The sequence below is a fragment of the Megalobrama amblycephala genome, linkage group LG1 (assembly GCF_018812025.1).
Source record: "Megalobrama amblycephala isolate DHTTF-2021 linkage group LG1, ASM1881202v1, whole genome shotgun sequence".
Lineage (NCBI taxonomy): Eukaryota > Metazoa > Chordata > Actinopteri > Cypriniformes > Xenocyprididae > Megalobrama > Megalobrama amblycephala.
The window spans coordinates 23,668,510-23,687,281 of record NC_063044.1 but is presented as its reverse complement, the minus strand read 5'-3'; the positions used below and the strand labels follow the sequence as shown (position 1 = coordinate 23,687,281).

Here is an 18,772-nt window from a genome sequence, read left to right as displayed (position 1 = left end):
TTCTCTGGCTCGGCGGAGGATTGCAACGGATTCATCCTGCAATGCTCGCTGGTTTTGGAGATGCAACCGCACCTGTACCCTGACGACAAGGCTAAAGTGGCTTTCATCATCCAACAACTGGACGGTAAAGCACTCCGCTGGGCAGAACCATTATGGACTCAGAACAGTCCTGTCGTACAATCACTTCCAAAGTTTATTAATCACTTCAAAAAATTATTCAGAAAACCTTCATGGGATTCTTCCTTGGGTGAAAGTCTGTGCAGTTTGAAGCAAGGCGTTTTATCTGTTTCTGATTATGCTTTACAGTTTAGAACGCAAGCGGCAGCAAGTGGGTGGAACGAACAAGCCCTTATCTCCAGGTATCATCAGGGTTTGGACCCCCGGTTGCGGTTGCATCTCGCTGCATTGGGCTCGAGAAGTTCATCCAACTGTCAATCAGATGCGCCACTCGTATGCAGCTGTGCATCAAAGAGCACCAAAACCAGCAGTCATCTCCATCTTTCCTCCGCCAGCCTGAATCCGTCAGTTGCCCAGAACCAGCCAGCATGGAGATGCAAATAGACAAATCACGTCTTCCTCCCACTGAGCGACAGAGGAGGCTGACTCAGGGTCTTTGTTTATATTGTGGTCATCCTGGGCATTTCAGAGCTGAAAGCCCCACTCGTCCAGTGCGATCTATGGTGAGTGTCATACTACCTATGTTAAATCATCAAAATCCACTCACTATTATCGCAAACCTTACTGCTGCTGACATTTTCCTTCCAGTCAATGCCTTCATCGACTCTGGGTCAGCTGGAAATTTCATCTCTGGAGCCCTCTGGAGCCAGCTCAGCCTCAAGACCATCCAGTCACTGAAAGTTTACCAAATCCATGCAGTAACTGGCCGTCCCCTCTGCCAGGTGCGTCACATGGTGGGTCCTCTACGGTTGAAGATTGGCGTTCTGCATAAAGAGGAAATTCATTTGCTGGTTCTGGAGGATTCAACATCTGATGTGATTCTGGGGCGCCCATGGTTGGAGCAGCATGACCCGAACATCTCCTGGCGGACAGGAGACGTCCTGAAGTGGGGTAATAACTGTTTCTTTGGATGTTTTCCATAAAATTTCCAAGTTCCAAGTCAAGTTCCAAGTCAAGTTCCTCGTCGAATTCCTAGTCCTGTCCTGAAGACTCCTTGATCTAAGAAGTTCCAAGTTTCGTGTCACATCCATTGAAAGTCCAGTAGAAAAAAGATCTGTTGATATACCTGACTGTTACTCCCACTTCAGTGACGTTTTCTGTCCAACAAAGGCTTCCAAGCTGCCTCCCCATTGGCCATGGGACTGCGCCATCGACCTCAAAGAGCCAGTGCCCAGGGGAAAAATATATTCCCTGTCCATCCCGGAGGAGAAGGCCATGGAGGAATACATCACTGAGGTGCTCTCACAAGGTTACATCCTCCCGTCTACTTCCCCTGCTGCTTCCAGCTTTTTCTTCGTTGCCAAGAAGGACGGAGGCTTGCGGCCTTGCATTGATTACCGGGCCCTTAACAAGATTACAGTCAAGTTCAGATACCCCCTTCCTCTCGTCCCATCAGCGCTGGAACACCTTCGCGGCGCCACTGTGTTCACCAAGCTGGACCTCCGCAGCGCTTACAACCTCATCCGGATACGTGAGGGGGACGAATGGAAGACAGCCTTTGTGATACCTTACTGGACACTACGAGTACTGCGTCATGCCGTATGGACTTGTCAAGGCCCCCTCTGTATTCCAGGATTTTATGCATGAGGTGCTCCGGGAGTTCCTGCATAAGTCAGTGATCGTCTACATCGATGATATCCTCATATATTCCCGGAGCCTGGCCGACCATCGCCGTCACGTTGCGGAGGTCCTCCAACGCACAACCAACATAAGTTCTGTGAAGACAACGTCTTAACGTCTTTCAAAGCTTCAATATCTATAATACCGGAGGACGGGGATCACGGCCTCATCACTGCCTCCTGGAAGACTTGCCCTTAAGAAACTTAAGATTGTTTCCCTCCTCTTTATTTTCCCACCAACTTTCGCCCACAAGTTTTAAACCAATCCCACGAATCTGCGACTCACGCAACAATTTAATTATGTTAGCCATTTCAAATGTTCCGGTTAAGAACCGCTAAATAGAATGAAAAATAGTGGCCACCAGGGGGCAAACAATTTCGGTTTTGTGGCACATTTCTGTACTAACAATACAATATAATCCCTCAAGATGGTGCCGCGCATGGCAGCCACAGTGCTTAGCTCTTCAGTGTTTGTTCTGTTTTTGTTAGTTTTTCCTGTTTTCTGTTTTTCAAACACCATCAGTTTTACCAGGTATGAACTGCTGAACATTCGGCAGTACACACCACAAAATCTTTTACCGGATTTCGATTATTCAGACATTTTGTTGAATGTTGTAGTCGGCGGAGCAGCAGCGCTGTTTAGACGCTTCAGGACGCGCAGACCGGGGTAGCGCGCCGGCGCCCTCGTGAAGCTCAGACAGCGCGGATTAAGAACGCCGCTGCCTAGCATCCATCTGGCGAATCTGTGCTCTCTGCCCAACAAAACGGACAAACTCCTTCTGCTCTCCCGGACAAATAAGGATTTTTTGAACTCGGCTGCTCTGTGCTTCACGGAAACCTGGCTGAACGACGCCATTCCGGACAGCGTGTTAAGTCTGCCGGGCTTTCAGCTTTTTAGATCAGATCGCGATGCAGAATCAACGGGGAAATCGCGCGGTGGCGGGATGTGCTTCTACATCAACGAAAGGTGGTGTTCAGATGTAACTGTGTTAAAGAAGATGTGCTTTCCCGATCTTGAAACACTCTTCATTAACTGCAAACAGTTCTATTCGCTATGGGAGTTTTGCTCGTTCATTCTGGTGAGCGTCTACTTTCCTCCGCAAGCACACGTGAGCTCGGCTTTACAGTTACTCGCTGATATGATCACAGAGAGCGAGCAACAGCACCCAGACTCTGTTTTAATTATTCTCGGGGACTTTAATAAAGCAATTCTCTCACGTGAACTGCCCAAATACAGACAGCATGTTACTTGTCCCACCAGAGACAGTAATATACTCGACCATTGTTACACAGCAATAAAGGATGCATATCACTCTGTCCCACGGGCAGCTTTGGGGCTCTCTGACCACTGTCTAGTTTATCTCATACCGACCTACAGGCAGAAACTGAAATCAGCTAAACCTGTAGCAAAGACTGTAAAGAGATGGACCACTGAAACAGAGCGGGCTTTACAAGCCTGTTTCGAATGGACTGATTGGAGTGTTTTTGAAGCTGCTGCCACCGATCTGGACGAACTCACAGAGACTGTAACTTCATATATCAGTTTCTGTGAGGATTTGTGCATTCCTACAAAGACTCATTTAACTTACAACAANCAGATTAGCTGTCTTTGCTGCCTGCGCCGGTACCACAAATCCTGTGTTCAGCCATCCACCCTGGAGACTTATGTTTGGGCGGCTTGCCTGGATTGAGGACCTACTCTAATGTTCCAAAAAATATTGTTCTTTACCTATAAAACAAAATAAAAATTTTGTAATATGCTATCTAAAATCACTTTGGTGGAAGAGACTCATTATTATTAGTAATATAATTATTTATTCATTTTCTAATGCTCGCTTTTTTCATCTGAGGAAAGAAAAAGCAATTTAGCGTAAACAAAGTCCAAGCACTTTTGCTGGATAGCCCACATAGGAACAAATTCATTTTCCCATGAAGGGCATTTCTAGGGGCCAAGCGTACAATGTCATGTGTTAATATCGTGCATTTCATACCGCAGCACTTTTCCAAAGCCATTTAGCTGGATCCACCTGAACAATTGACTGAGGGATTGACTACAGAAAGTCTGGTTACTGTGTCAGCCAAGGACATACTATGTGGTTTAAAGCCATTTGTTTTAGCACTATTTTCATACTCCACAACTGTAACGGCGGTATTCCACATCAAGCCTCCAACAAGGGCAGCAAAGGCAGGATTTATGGACCACAGCTACTACCACTACTGGAGGAGGCTTCAGTACAAGCTGCGGGTACAGTATATTCTCGGTAAGTGCTTACAATGGTGCCAATCACATTATGGTCTACTTTAAGTGAGCTATGTTTGGTTAAAACTCACCCAAGTCCTGTTCCCCAGAGCAGTCAACTGGCAGGACCAGCCAAAATCCCCTGGCATCTCACATCCAGCGTGCCATTGCCAAGGAGAATGCGTGGACTTCCAACATGCCCTCCGTGGACAGTGTTCTGCTGGCGTGGGTGCCCTGCCATGAGTCATTGGCTGCAGAGAATGATCCTGTGATCATTGCCTCCGTGGTCCAGCAGAATTCAAAAGGGCTGGCCATTAAGAGCTTTGAGTGGAAAGGTAAAGGTGTGTCAGCTTTGACTTCCCACTTTTTGAATACAACTGGAATCTTATTTTAATTATGTAAAGAGTGAAGCAGTTTGCTCAATAGCAATTTCATTTACCTTTGTGCAGGGGTCACTGCCACCATGGAGTTCAAGAGGAACCAGGTAGTGTGTGACTACCACGGTGAAGTGGTCTCCAAGCAGGAAGGGGAGCGGAGGCTGGAGACCCTCACCGGGGAGCCGTCATACCTGTTTTTCTTTAATGGCAAGACTTATGGGAGGAGGATGAACCATTCCCGCAACAAAAACAATGTGCGGCCTCAGAGAGTTTCTTTAAAATTTCTGGATGGTCCCAGGGAATGCGTTCTCTTCTTCGCTCTGTGGGACATTGCCGTCAGTGAGGAGCTCCTGTGGGATTACGGGGTTCGCAGATCATCATTCCAAGGAGAAGGGTGGGATCTTTCTTGGCTTGATGACTGACTTGGCGCAGAGCTGGCATCATGTAGCCCTTCTTTTCAACATCTCCTTGTCACACAAATACATTTCCCCAATGCATGAATGTAAATACTGTATCAAAAATAAAACAAAGAAAGAGTGTTGCATTGCATACTGTAAATACGAAATAAAGTGGGTCATTCGCTTTCAATGCATCTCAGCATGTGTGCTTCCTTACTTTACTGTTAAGTAATCAACTTCCATTTAATAATGTGTAAAAATAATATGAAAACTTTTATAGAGCACTGAATACCATTATTTCACTGCAGTTTTGGCCAAAGACTGCATTTTGGCAAAATCATTAATCAATTATAATAAGATTTTTAATTGGCTTCCAGAGTATTTTTGGCAAAGCCCAATACTTTCTGCAGACTTACCCTATAGTCAGGGTCTCATGTTGTCCACCAGAGGGCAGCAAAGACTTAGTCATGTGACACATGAGCGCTCGTCTCTGACCTTATGTTAAAGGCGCTCTAAGCGATTTGACGCGTTTTTAGGCCCAATTTTTTTTTTGTCACGTACAGCAAACATCTCCTCACTATGCGCTAGCTGCCTGTCCCCTGAACACACTGTAAAAAAACGTGGTCTCTGTAGTCGCCACAAGCTCCGAAAACTGTAATAAAAACAAACTGGTGCAGCCTGGACCACTTAACATAATAAACATGCTCCAGCCAATAACCGAAAAGCAGTGTCAATATGCAAGCTACTTACATTTTAAATGCGCGTTCATGACTGTTTCAGGAAGCATGGACGGGAGGGCCAGGAGGAGTAGGAGGGAGGGTCTAGCTATCCTCTGTTTTGTTTGACAACACTTCGAACGTCAACAGGAAGTTACTCCGGTCTGAATCGCTTAGAGCGCCTTTAAAGACGCAGATTATAAACAGGAAAGAGAAGAAGCGTTAAAGTGGTCCATTCAATCCTTTTTACATCGCGTGGCTATTTCTACTTTTAAATTTCACTTTATTTAATATTGCAGTACTTTTTCTTATGCATTTGCAGTAATATTTTACTTAACATCAATAAAATCTGTCAACCTTAGAAACAGTCCTATAAAGCTATCAGGTGCTTAAAATAAGTTCCCTTTCAGTCGGTCACGTTCGACGTACGTCAGTAGTGACCGACGAATTGGGATATCGCTAGAGAGCTCTATCAGCTTCGAGTGAACTAAAACAAGCCAATGGAATTGGCGTGCGATATTTTATATAAATAAATAAAATAATAAATAATATATAAATAGGAAGCAGATGCAATCGCACTCTGTCTTTCGCTTCGGAGCCAACAGTTGGTGTCCAGCTTCAGACTTCACAAGAGTGAAACTAAACAGCCTTGGAGATTCAGCGTCTGTTTGTGTTGGCGTTAAGGCACAACAGCGAGGTCGCGAGCTTCCCGGGGAGCCTGAGCTTAAGCTCTCAACTGCTGTTTTAACAGCAACTGAATTCCCATATAAAACGCAGTTGTCTGTTGCGATTTGGGCCGGTTCCTCCCGGTGTGTTCGGGGAGTGGTGTACCTGAACACATCGCGTCACTCCCTGTGTGCTTCAGCACGAGAGAGCTGACTCTTCCCCTTCTAAAAGAGCTTCACAGGAGCTCTTATCTTTTTCAAGACGTCATTCTGTCTGTGCGTTTCTGGAGGCGGTCGTTTCCTATCCTCACTGACGGCCACAATCACTTTCTCTCATGTCTGCTTAGCGTGCTGAGACTGTGTTTGTGGGTGGTTCATATTCTCTTATGAGAATATGCCCACGTCGGCGCGTTGTTTGTTTCGCCTTTCTCGTAAGGGCTTGAGCGTTCAGCGCGGCGTGTGCCGTCGAGCTGCCGGCTGACAGCGCGCGTTGCCATGGCAACCCTGCGCGTCGTCTGGCGCTCTAGATGCATGGTCGAGACTTGAGTGCCTTTAATGAGGTGGAGTCCCCTCACTTATTCCCCGATCTAGTTTATTTTTCTGAATAAGAAAAATACTACTTTGGTTAATAAGCCTGGGTGACCAGAGGATCACAGTGGGGCTATACCCGTTATTTGTTGATAAATCGCAGAACAGCGATGACAGTAAGTTCCGAGTTTCATAGTGATTCAGCGTGCGAACTGAACGTGATATATGAGCCACTGTTTGCGTGTTTAACCGCAAGGAAGCGGCACAGTAATTTATAACGGCAAGTCACAGAAACAATCCCCCGACCAACATTGATCCAGATGGAATGACTGAAAATCCAGGAAAGAAGACGAGAAGGATTTAAACTGTGCTTCTTGCGGGGTTGAGCCAATGGAGTGGAGAATGTGAGCCGGCTGGGAACTGGATCTGCGCTGCGGCGCGGCTCGGCTCCGGGTTTACTGAAGGCCTGCTGCGGCGGCCTGGCGCTGGAAGAAGGCCCGTTCCGTCGCGGGAAGAGGCGGCATTGCCCGAGACTCGAGCTTGGTGCTCGGTTGCCTTATTGTCATTTTTCTATGACAGTAATGATTGAATGGGCCAGAGTATGGAAATACACAGAAGGATATCGCGGATGATTCGGACGTGGTGACAGGCCTCGGCGTTTTGGCATGCAGGGACCCGTTTGTTTGGGCTGACGCCCCTCCGAAATAATGCCATTGGATTGGAGAAAAATTGTTCTTAAGGCCAGAGGATTGTGGCAAAGATTCCTCGAGGATGAAAGATTCTTCATCGGACGCGACTTCGGACATGTTAGGAACTTAGGGCGGGACCAAATTCTGGAAACTGTCGAGGATCCTTGGGTGAGTTTGACTGTGATTATATACAGGCCTGAACTCATGCCGATTGGGTAGATATGTTGATTACAGATTGTTGACAGCTGGTTGAGATGACGTAATGATTAAGATGTTGTAATGATTGGGTATCTTATTTGACTTGTTCCTCCTGAACTACGTTTATAAAACATCATTTAGTGAGTATGCAATGATTGACAACATATGGCATTCCTCTTATCATATAAAATATAGTCTGTTTTTATTATTTATTTTCATTTTAATTTAGTGATTTTAAATTCAAATTTACAAAAAAACCCAAATTCATTAAATCTTGGGCACAATACATAAAATACAGTTGGTGTCACGTGCACTCCCTTTTGGACCCCTTTTTGGACTTGTTGTTCTATTTCCCGCCACCAGTTTGTCACCATAGCAACTGATCACATAATCATCACACCCAGCTGTTCCTTATCACCCTGCTTGTTAGCCCTTGTATTTTAACCCTGTGTTTCTAGTCTTGTGTTGTCCGGTATTGTTTGTACTACGTTGGTGTATGTTCCTGTGAATTCCTGTTTCCTTCCAAGTAAAGACTTATTCTGATTCTATCTCCTCGTCGTGTGCTTAGTATACCAGCTACCGTAACAGAATACCGGACCAAAACAGTTATACAGTTTGCGGCGTGTGTTTGTTGTTTTCCGTCGCAGTGTTTTTCGTGTTTCACTCTCCGTTCCCGTCACCATGTACACACCCGCATTTCTGTTATTATGCCTTGAGCAGAAGGACCGCTCCCTCGAGGCACATTTGGACAATTTTTTGTTTCTTGCTCCATCAACACATTTCCCGGACAGCAGCCTTTGCAACTTCCTGTATGCCGGCCTCAACACCGCCACCAAAGTGCTGCTGTCCGGGGAAGGACCTCGAGGGAGCTTCCGGGATTATGTGGAGTGGGTGCTGGAGATATGTGGATCTTCAATGACCGTGGATTTCTCCAATGACGCCAGTCCCACTCCTACTCCAGTGCACAGGCATCAACACCCTGACTGCGAGGATCGGTAGCATGAGCCCACCGCAGACCACGAAGAGGACTTTGCCGCGACGTTCGAGTCAGCGCCTACGAGAGCGACCGAGCGGGACATCGCCACGGATCCTGAGCAACGCAGGACTGACCAGGTGTGCGAGCCGGCTGTACCATCCATCGCCGAGGGAATCTTAGTGGATTACGAGGGTATTAAAGTGAGCCCCACCCAACCCCCTGCCACTGAGAGTGAGTTTTTGGTCAACACTGGAGACATTTTTTCTGATTTAGAAGAGGTGACTATGCAAACTGTTGTACTACAGTCTCTGGCCCCTCCCAGCCTCCCTCTCACCACCTCTTCAAAATTTTTTTGGGACTCTTTCATTTTCTGAAGAACTGTTTAGCACACTCCAAACCCCTCCTCTGTCCCCAGCCACGCCTGCTATCCAGTCGTCACTGTCTCCCGTCAGTCCCTCAGTTTCCCCATCTCCTCTCAGTGGTAGGGTTCCACCTCGGGACTGCTGGGAGCCTCCTCCTGGACGTGAGGAGCCTGGGGCGCGACGCAGCCATGGGGCGCAGTCTTGGCTGTGTACTGGATGGTTTTGCTACTTCCTCTGTTCAAGGCTCCCCTCTGGACTCCATCACTTGCATCTCCCTGGTCACCATCACCTGCACCTCCCTGGACTTCTGCACCTCGCCTCCTCCCGGGTAACCGTCCTCCTCCTGAACTGCCTCCTACACCATCGCAGCCATCTCATCTTCGTCTTCCCCTCTCCACGGCACGAGGACGCGCCTTTCCGGGAGGGGGCGATATGTCACGTGCACTCCCTTTTGGACCCCTTTTTGGACTTGTTGTTGTTCTATTTCCCGCCATCAGTTTGTCACCATAGCAACTGATCACATAATCATCACACCCAGCTGTTCCTTATCACCCTGCTTGTTAGCCCTTGTATTTTAACCCTGTGTTTCTAGTCTTGTGTTGTCCGGTATTGTTTGTACTACGTTTGTGTATGTTTCTGTGGATTCCTGTTTCCTTCCAAGTAAAGACTTATTCTGATTCTATCTCCTCATCGTGTGCTTAGTATACCAGCTACCGTAACAGTTGGCTTCATCCTGTATTTTGATTTAGTTAAGTTGCATTTTTTTTGTATACTTTTATTTTTGGACTGATAACGTCAAATAATTGTAAATGAGAGAGTCAGTGCAGTGATATCAATGCGTTCCTATTGGTCAGTGTTAGAGGAGCTCAGCTTTTTTAGCCTGACAGTTAGCCTGCTCCGGACGAGGGTTAGTTTCGCAGCATAAGTTGCCACCGTGAATGAGCTTGAGCTATGTAGCTCAGTAGGCTGTCACATTACCTTCTGATTAAGGACGCGGAAGTGTTTGTTTATGTAGGTCCTGTCTCTCGGGGAAGCCAAGTCACGCCCACACCAGATGGATGACACGACAGGTAAACATAATTTCTTACTGATGTAATTTCAGTTTGACAACAGTAGGAGTAATAATTGCATGGACTGTGATACATTCAGTTGCTGCCTCATTTGTTAATTATTCTTTCAAATCATCAACTAAAGATGCACATGAATGCATGCATTTTTAAATATTTGTAATTGCTAATGAAGGAGAAAGAGAGAGAAATATTTAAAAAAATGGTACTTTTAGACCTTTGCTGTCTGCTGGAGAGGAGCGTATAGGATGATGAATCAAACCAGTTGTAAAGTTTCCAAGAATCTCTTGTAGTGTTGGTACATCAGAGAGTCTGTAGGCCAAACGGATATCCATAACTGCAGTTCTTCATTTACATGTTAACATGATTCAACAATAAACAAACTTTATACCCCAGTGAATAATTTTTTTTTTTTTTTCCCACTTGCGTTCATTAGGTCATAATTTACTTTCGAATGTTCACACCTGTAGTTAGTTGTAAATAACTAAATACATTTTTAAAATAATTACATCCACAGAGATGCATTTGCCGGACAGTGGCGTGGACAGTCCTGGGTTCAGTAGTGTAAGTAAAAAAAAAAATGCTGCATAAAATAAAAGGATAATAAAATACTTTTTAAAAATTGCCTTTATTTCTAGACCGCACCCACTGAACTCATAAGCTGTACAGTAAGTTGAGCTTTGTGCATGTGCATTTACACTGCGACTATTATATGATGTGCAGTTTGACAGTGTGTTGAGTTGTGTTGTTCTTCAGGACAGTGAGCACACCTCCTCCGCTGACGAGTGGGTCCAGCAGGGCCCCAATCTTCCTCTTTTCCCTCCACCTCCTCATCCACCTCCACCACCTCCACCTCTTCCCATTTTATCTCCTTGGGAGGATCTAGTCACAAACAGCAAGCCACTACAAGCTTTGTGTACAGTTACATTGTTTTTTAGTTTTTCCTCTATTTTTAAACCAGTTGGTGCCCCTATAGCTGACATTAATAGGGTATGTTCTTCACAGGTATTATTAGTTGCTAAGAAGGAGGCTATTTTTCTGGACTCATGTCCAAATGGGTTTGGGGATGAGAAATACCGAACCATATTTAGGTTTGAAACGCATAAGCAGAGGACATTAGCAAGGTTTGACCTGTGACCAATTAAGGCTAACACAGAGAACAGAAAGTGCATGTAGTTACATGCTACTATGGGAATTAAAGTTAATACATGATAGGGGCGTTTCCTAATTATTTTATTTATTTATTTATTTATTTATTTATTTTCATCCAGTTAAGTCTGAAGAGCACTCTGAAAATCTTCAATCTGATGACACTGTGTAACAGCCTTAACAAATACAGATCAAACTGAGTGAAATGGAATGATATCCTGTTCAGGCAAAGCCTTGTTCTCTGGCTTTAGGTTTGAGTAAAAGCCTTGTTCTCTGGCTTTAGGACTGAGGAAAAAACCTTGTTCTATGGATTCAGTTTTGCATAGTTTTTTTTCCACACAACTTGCAGGAGCAGTGGCTGATGGACCGTGGGTGGAGAAGACGGGCAAAGATTTTGATGTAACTTTGCTTACGATGTAATTTTGCCATTTCATTTTGCTCAGCGAACACCTGTATATGGTTGTCAACATCACATCTGAGTAACTCTATATTACTTTTCAGCCATTTCCAGTTCAGTCAGATGGACAGAGCTGTGGGATATTCATGCTTATGGTAAACTAATACAATTTCTACTCATTTTTTCCTGTTTGTCCTAAATCTCCGTAATCATTATTTTTCTCTTTAACAGTATGCCCTCTACATCTGTACTGGTGCCATGTTTCACTTTTTGGATGTAAGTTGTAATTCATGGAATGTATGTATCCAAGAATGTTTGTTTTTTAACAATGCAAGACTCCAATATTACATGTGTATTATAGACTGACATACCATCTATTCGGAAGTGGTGGTGTCTCCAGATTCTGGAGAAATTCTCGATCGCAAGGTAGGACACATTTCAAGCAGTAAAACATTACTCTGCTTTACAATTATGCTACATTAAAAGTACCATACTTTTGAATAGGCATGGGCAGAACTTCGGGCAGCGCTTTGCCTTCTGGACAGAGGAGGCAGAACAGCTGATGGCAGGCACCCTACCACCTATTTATAGGATTTATCGACCCCAAATGTCAAGGTATGGCCAAACTAACCAGACAACCATTTTTACATATGCATTCTATATAGGTAGGTCTCAAAAAATGTGAATATTGTGGAAAAGTGTGTGAATTACTGAATTAAATGTAAAACTTGAAACTGAAACATTATATAGATTTATATGTTACATCACGTGATATATTCAAAAATAGAAGATCGTAACAAACAGTTCAAGTCAAGTGGGTCAGATGTACACCAATAATGCGATTCTTTCCAATGATCAGAGTAAGGAGTTAATCGCAGTAAGATGTTTACATGACTGGAGCAAGCCTCTTCACTCCTACATGCAGTTTTTATTTTCTGATTATTCACACATAGCCCAATGCAGAGCACAAATGATGAACTCATATACTGTCCAGTTTTTATTTACGTACGTTAAATAACAAACGGGTTCTTATGGACGTATTTTGTTATTCTGTGCCGTGATGAAGACAGAAATATTATGTCGGTGCCCGTAACAGTTTTATACACTGCTGTCACGTTATCTGAGCTGTTTCTGGATGAAGGCAGACTTCTGACAGTGAGTCGTGTTGAAAGAGTTCAGGGAAAACTTCTAAACTAAACTAATGTCAAGTTTAAAATGAATACACACTTAAGGTGCGTGACAAACACACGCGCACTTCAGTTAGTGCGATTAAAGTGTTTACATGGCCGCATACTGTGATTAAAAACATCGTACCTCACCTGTTTTAATACGATTATAGCTGATGCGATTTCGAGCTTAATCACATTATTAAGTATTGTGTTTACATGAGGTAAAGTATAATCGCAATATTGCTAAAATCCCATTATAATCGCATTATGAAGGTGCATGTAAACGTGGTCAATGTTTCACCTTTTGTCTCCTAGAGACATTTGTTAATTTCTTTTTTTCTTAGTCTACACTCGGTACCCCATAGTGACAGCAAAATACCGGAATTGTAGAAGTTTTTGCAAATTAATAAAAAATAAACTGAAACATCCAGAATTTCAGAAATTGGAACCTGCTCACACTGCCAAAAGTACCAATACCTGGTTTAATGACCAAAGAGTCACTGTGTTTGATTGCCCTGCAGACTCGTCGGACCTGAACCCCAAACGGAATCTATGTTAGGGTGACCAAACGTCTTTATTTCCCAGGACATGTCCTGTTTTCACGCCCTGTCCTGGCCGTCCTGGTTTTTTTTATAAAGTGATGAAAATGTCCTGGTTTTCATTGTTTTTTACTGGGGCATTAAATTGACCGGCACTAGGGCATTCTGCACCTGCGGTGCTGCATGTGACGTAATCCCTGATAGGCTGCCGTGGGGGTGGCGCTGTTTATACTCAAGGAGCGAGCAGACAGCAATGTAGCATGCCGAAGCGCAAGTGCATATTTACTGATGAGCTACAGAAGAAATTCCCCACTTTCTCTCCCGGTCGGGACAAGTGGGAGGCTGCGTGCACTGTGTGCAAACCTGGCACATATGTTTCGGTGTCCAGTGGGGGTGCCAGTGTTCTCAAAGCTCACATGGACACGGAAAAACATAAAAAAGCTGTGCGAGGTGAGAGTAGTTCAAAAAAGTTGACGGAGTTCTATGTGAGACCCGGGAAATCAGAGGATGCTGTGAATGCAGCGGAGGGTACGTTGTCATTTCATATAGTGAAACATCACAACAGCTACAGGTCCATGGATTGCACTAGTGCATTGTGTCCACAGGGTTGAAGTGGGTTCAGAAGTATGCAGGTACAGTGTGATTGACACCATTTTCTTCAAACATACACTTACAATACTTTGTATATAATCTGAATTATTACTGAAAATGTTTATGAAGTTGACTGATAATGTTGGATCTCTCTCAGTAGATGTGACTCTGGATCCTGATACAGCATCTCCATATCTCATCCTGTCTGACGATAGAAAACAAGTCAGTGAAGGAGACATTAAGCAGGAGTACACAGAAAACCCAAAGAGATTGGATGATTCTCATGTTCTGGCAAAGGAGGGATTCAGTTCAGGGAGATTTTACTATGAGGTGCAGGTGAAGGGAAAGACTGAGTGGGGTTTAGGAGTGGCCAGAGAATCATTTAGCATGAAGGATATCCCAAATCCTGAGGATGGATGCTGGATAATGTGCCAGGTTGATGAGGATACATATATCTTTGGTGATAATCCAATTGTAGTTTTGTCTCAGAGCGTGAAACCTGAGAAAGTTGGCATGTTTGTGGATTATGAGGAGGGTCTGGTCTCTTTTTATGATGTGGACTCTAGATCTCATTTATACTCTTTCACTGGGCAGATGTTCTCTGAGAAACTCTATCCATTGAGAGAAAGACAGAGGACTGAATGTACGCTTTCAATGGTGATTTAATTGCAAAAATAGGCAGAGAATCCAAACTGTGGGTTTATTTGGATGACAGTTACGGTTTACAAGGATAAAGAGATTGAATTTAGGAGGCCGGATCTTCTAGAAGATGCATTTCAGAGAGCTTAATCACTCCATCATTGGATTGGACTTGTATTTCAAATGTGCTTTCTCTCCAAGAAGAGATACTTGATGTAATCAATGGATATTTTGGGATCACGTGGACATTTGGTACCAATAAACAAATTATTCATTAAATTTCATGTTATCCTTGTCATAAGCTAGTCTTCCTTTCACTCATCTTCTCACTTGTATCTTTGTTTTTAATCTCTCCTCTCATCTTCTTGTTTTTACTGTCTACCTGCCACTAAAAATGCAAATGTGGTTCCACCCAGTCGATGGCTCCAGTTGATTAAAACTCAGATTGGCGTCCATATTCATGAGTGGGTGTCTAGCTGAGGTTACGGTGCCAGCCGTGGTCTGCCTGCCTCTTACTGCTGTATGATTGGATCTGAAAGGACTCACGGTTCATGGCAGTGTGTGAGACACCCTGTGCGTTTGTTTGTACACATTTGTGTGGGATAAAGAATCACATGTCTGGGTAAAACCTCAGCTGAGGTCTGATTCTCGTTTATTGTCTTGCAGCAAGTAAATTTTATGGGCTGGCGCTACAGTCAGAGGATGATGAAGTGTTTTGAAAGGACATAGTCTCTTGAGAGAACATCTGATTTTCTTCTGCTTTGTACATTCTCTTACAGTCTTTTTTAAAATGTACACTCTCTTTCCCTTTTAGTTGAGGAAGAATTACTTAAATGCTTTTATTGGGTTTGAAAGAACAAATACTACACTGTTTTAGTTTAATATATTACAAGGAACGTCTTTATATAAGAAATTTCTTTAGCTTTTGCATACAAGTTTTCAGAACTTGTATTTTAATTTGGCTTCAAATGTTACTTACACAACCATAATGTAAGCATTGAAATGTAACCGATTATTGAAACTTAACATAATTTATTACTTTATAAGTATATCTAAAAACCATCTACTATTAAGTACTATAAGCATTGTCAGCCATTTAGCTAAATTTAGCCATTTTGTTAACTGTATAGCCATTTAGCCATTTTTAACCACATTTCATCTCAGCAAACCCGAAGAAAAGGCAGTTGCCGGCATTTGCTGGCAAACTAGTTTGTAAGAATGCTTTGTCACCTTGCTTTACACCTTAATTTATTACATTTTATTGCATTTCAGTTACTATGAGTAATTTTTACTATTTCGGTTTTGTTCTCTCAAACACACACACACAAAAAGCTGTTTTCATGATATTCACAAGTTTTAATGTAAATCTTAAAATATTGCATTGAAAATGATAGATTGAAACCCCAAAATGTGCATAAAAATGTATATGCTTGCTTGAGGTGGATACGTTATGTATTCATTGACACTGTTTTTTTTTGTTTTTTTTCCCTTGATATCCTGATTTTTTTACAAATTAAATTTGCTTTGATGGAAATGAAAGGTGAAAATATGACACTGAGAGGGGGAGAGGGGGGCGGCAGGAGTGCTGTCTAGATAAAGATGACGCACTGCACCATCAGGCTCTGGGACTGAGTGCAGAGCTGTTGGTCAATGGCAGTGCCTCTGCAATGGGGCTCTGTGTGAACTGGAACCAATACTACACCCGTTGTCATACAGGACACACCAACCCACATAAAGGAGTGATAAACTTTGACAACATAGGTTACGCATGGATTGTCATATTTCAGGTATGAGACTGATCCAAGTGCCTTTTGTTGAAATTATACATCTGATTCAGTCTGTTTTGGGTGATCCAATCATAAATCAACAGCGCTAAATATTGGTGTAAATGCGATCCAACACATTGTTTTTTTTAATCCAGTCACTCAAATCATGTTCGGATGAAGTCAGAACTGCATTTGACCACAACTCATGTGTAGTGTGTTGCAAATACTAATCCATCCTGATACATTTTGGACAACAGTGAATGGCCGCCTATACACCTGTTCTGTTAAACAAAGGTTTAAGGAAATTAACTCTGTTTTGCTTTTCATGAGAATTGAGCATAAGATATTATGTGTGATTAAGACAAATCTAACAAAAGTGAGGTTTTTACACTCTTAACACTTCTAACTCTTATATGTATGTAGCGAATTAACTCAAAGGGGAAATATTAATAATTATTCATAACTCATTATTATGATTAATTATGAATATGTAAATCTGTTAATCAGATTAACTGGATGTAGCTACATTAAGATTAATATTACAATCAATGAACCTGTTCATCCAGTGAACACTTAGTGTTGATCGTTTATTAATTCTAAGAAATGTTCATTTCCAGGTTCTGGAAAAATAACATTCTTATTGTACCGTGTTACTAAATCACTTAAGAGGCAATTTATTAGCAGACGGAGTCAGAACCAAACATGTATTGTGCACAGTCTTTATTAACTAACTCACAAACACATAACTAAACTAACAAACACATAACATACACAAAGGTCACACACATACATACTGTAGGTAAGAATGAGTAATGATAGGGTTGAACCGGAGGAGGTACTGTTACTAGAGCTATAGGAAAAGTCAAAGACAATCTGGAAAGGAATCATCAGTTTCTTCAGCAATGGCAAAGGTAAGTCTTACAAATTAATACTAAATCACTGTTTAGTGTTAAAATGTAGGATACTTGCAATATGCCTTTAGGCTGAGGAGCGTCAGATCGCCAGGTTGAGGAGAGATCTCGAGGATTTTGTCTGAAGTAGTCTTTTCTATGTTGGATGTTGAGCACATGGCTACTTTGTAGGCCGAGGCCAGCAGGCCTTGCAGGCCTGGCCTAGAGAGGCCTTTAGCAAGGAGACGTCTGTTCGGTGCTTCCAGAAGCAAGGAAAGAGTGGGAGTGTCATTGCTCTCTAGCTTTTAACCTCTGGTCAAAGTCCAACCTCTAAAGGTTGATGCAGCCAATGAAGGTGCTGTATTTCCGGGTGACCACGCACCCCCTTGTCGAGGCTTTTGCGACTAGGCAGAGTTTTTGATGAAGAACTATTAAAGATTCTTGAAATACTAATGTGCTGCACAGGTATGGACATACTGCATACACAAGCATTTAAATCTTCTCGTTACGAACGCATGGACACTAAACATGGCATAATTGAAGTTACCTTCAATGTATCATAAAACATACACATACATACGTGAATACAATGATTGTAATACAGCAACGGTAATAATGGATACCATTTCCTGGTTCATTTATAGACCAGCCTGTCTATACATTGATGCCAGAGAGTCTGTGTTATGTGTGGATAATGCAGGAAAGATGTATGTTTTTGTGTGTCTCTTCTCTGCTCTCCATACGGCATTCTTTGGTGCAATAAAACTTGTAACTGAGAACTTCTCGGGGGATGGAAGCCAGACCCCAGAGTTAGCTTAAAACAAGTACTGGTTAAACTAATACAAAAACTGTCTGATTTGACTCAGTCGTTACATATGTATATACATTAGAGACGAGCCGGATACTCGGCTGAAACGAGTATCCGGTACGGATAAAGCACTTCTGCCGAGTACGAGTATTATACGAGTAATACGAGTCAATATCTGTGCTCGGATTGAATGAAAATCATCATTGGGTAGCTGATTGTGTCAGCGTTCTGTGATAGGCTAGTCACAGCGCCCCTCCCCTACACACATACAGATGAGCTCTCTGTCTGTCTCTCCCTCAGTCACTCGGGTTCGCGGGTCTTTTCCGTTAACGTTTAGGGTTTCTTCAGCTTTTTACTTTGGGTTGTAACGTTAATAATACGTACTTACCAGTAGAGTTCTGGTAAACGTGGGTTCGTTCAGACGTGGTGCTTGCTTGGTAGAATGTGACTCGCATTGCGTCTCTGCCTGTCTGAGATTTTTTTTCTTTTTTAAACCTTCAGCTGTCTCTAACCAGTAACCAGACACTGAGTGTCTGACACGTTTTTGCTGTATTTCATAAAAACATAAAGGTAGTAAGCTAGTGTTATAAATATTACAAATTAATTATTAAGCTACACACACACACACACACATACACACACACACACACACACACACACACACTCTCACTCTCTCTCTCTCTCTCTCTCTCTGCCGGTCGTCAGAGTTTTTTTTTTTTTTTAAGTCAACTGGCTCTAACCAGTTTTTTTTACTTCACGCACTGAGTGTCTGACACTTTTTTGCTGTATTTCATAAAAAAATAAAGGTAGTAA

General features: G+C 43.0%; 1 protein-coding gene and 1 long non-coding RNA gene across 3 annotated transcripts; both read left to right on the top strand.

Annotated features, from left to right (window-relative positions):
- Positions 1–3,405: 3,405 nt before the first annotated feature.
- Positions 3,406–5,378, top strand: LOC125244979 (N-lysine methyltransferase KMT5A-A-like). Its single transcript, XM_048155379.1, has 3 exons — positions 3,406–4,057; positions 4,146–4,376; positions 4,485–5,378. Exons 1-3 carry the CDS (start codon positions 3,991–3,993, stop codon positions 4,832–4,834), a joined length of 648 nt encoding a protein of 215 aa, XP_048011336.1. The 5' UTR covers positions 3,406–3,990; the 3' UTR covers positions 4,835–5,378.
- Positions 5,379–6,351: 973 nt separating this feature from the next.
- On the top strand, positions 6,352–16,895 carry LOC125245327. 2 transcript variants are annotated; one of them, XR_007179490.1, is made up of 6 exons: positions 6,352–11,559; positions 11,662–11,712; positions 11,789–11,833; positions 11,919–11,983; positions 12,062–13,897; positions 14,017–16,895. It is a non-coding gene; the product is annotated as an uncharacterized LOC125245327 (long non-coding RNA). The 2 variants fall into 2 exon arrangements; XR_007179488.1 differs by having other exon boundaries at positions 12,062–16,895.
- The last annotated feature ends 1,877 nt before the right edge of the window (positions 16,896–18,772 follow it).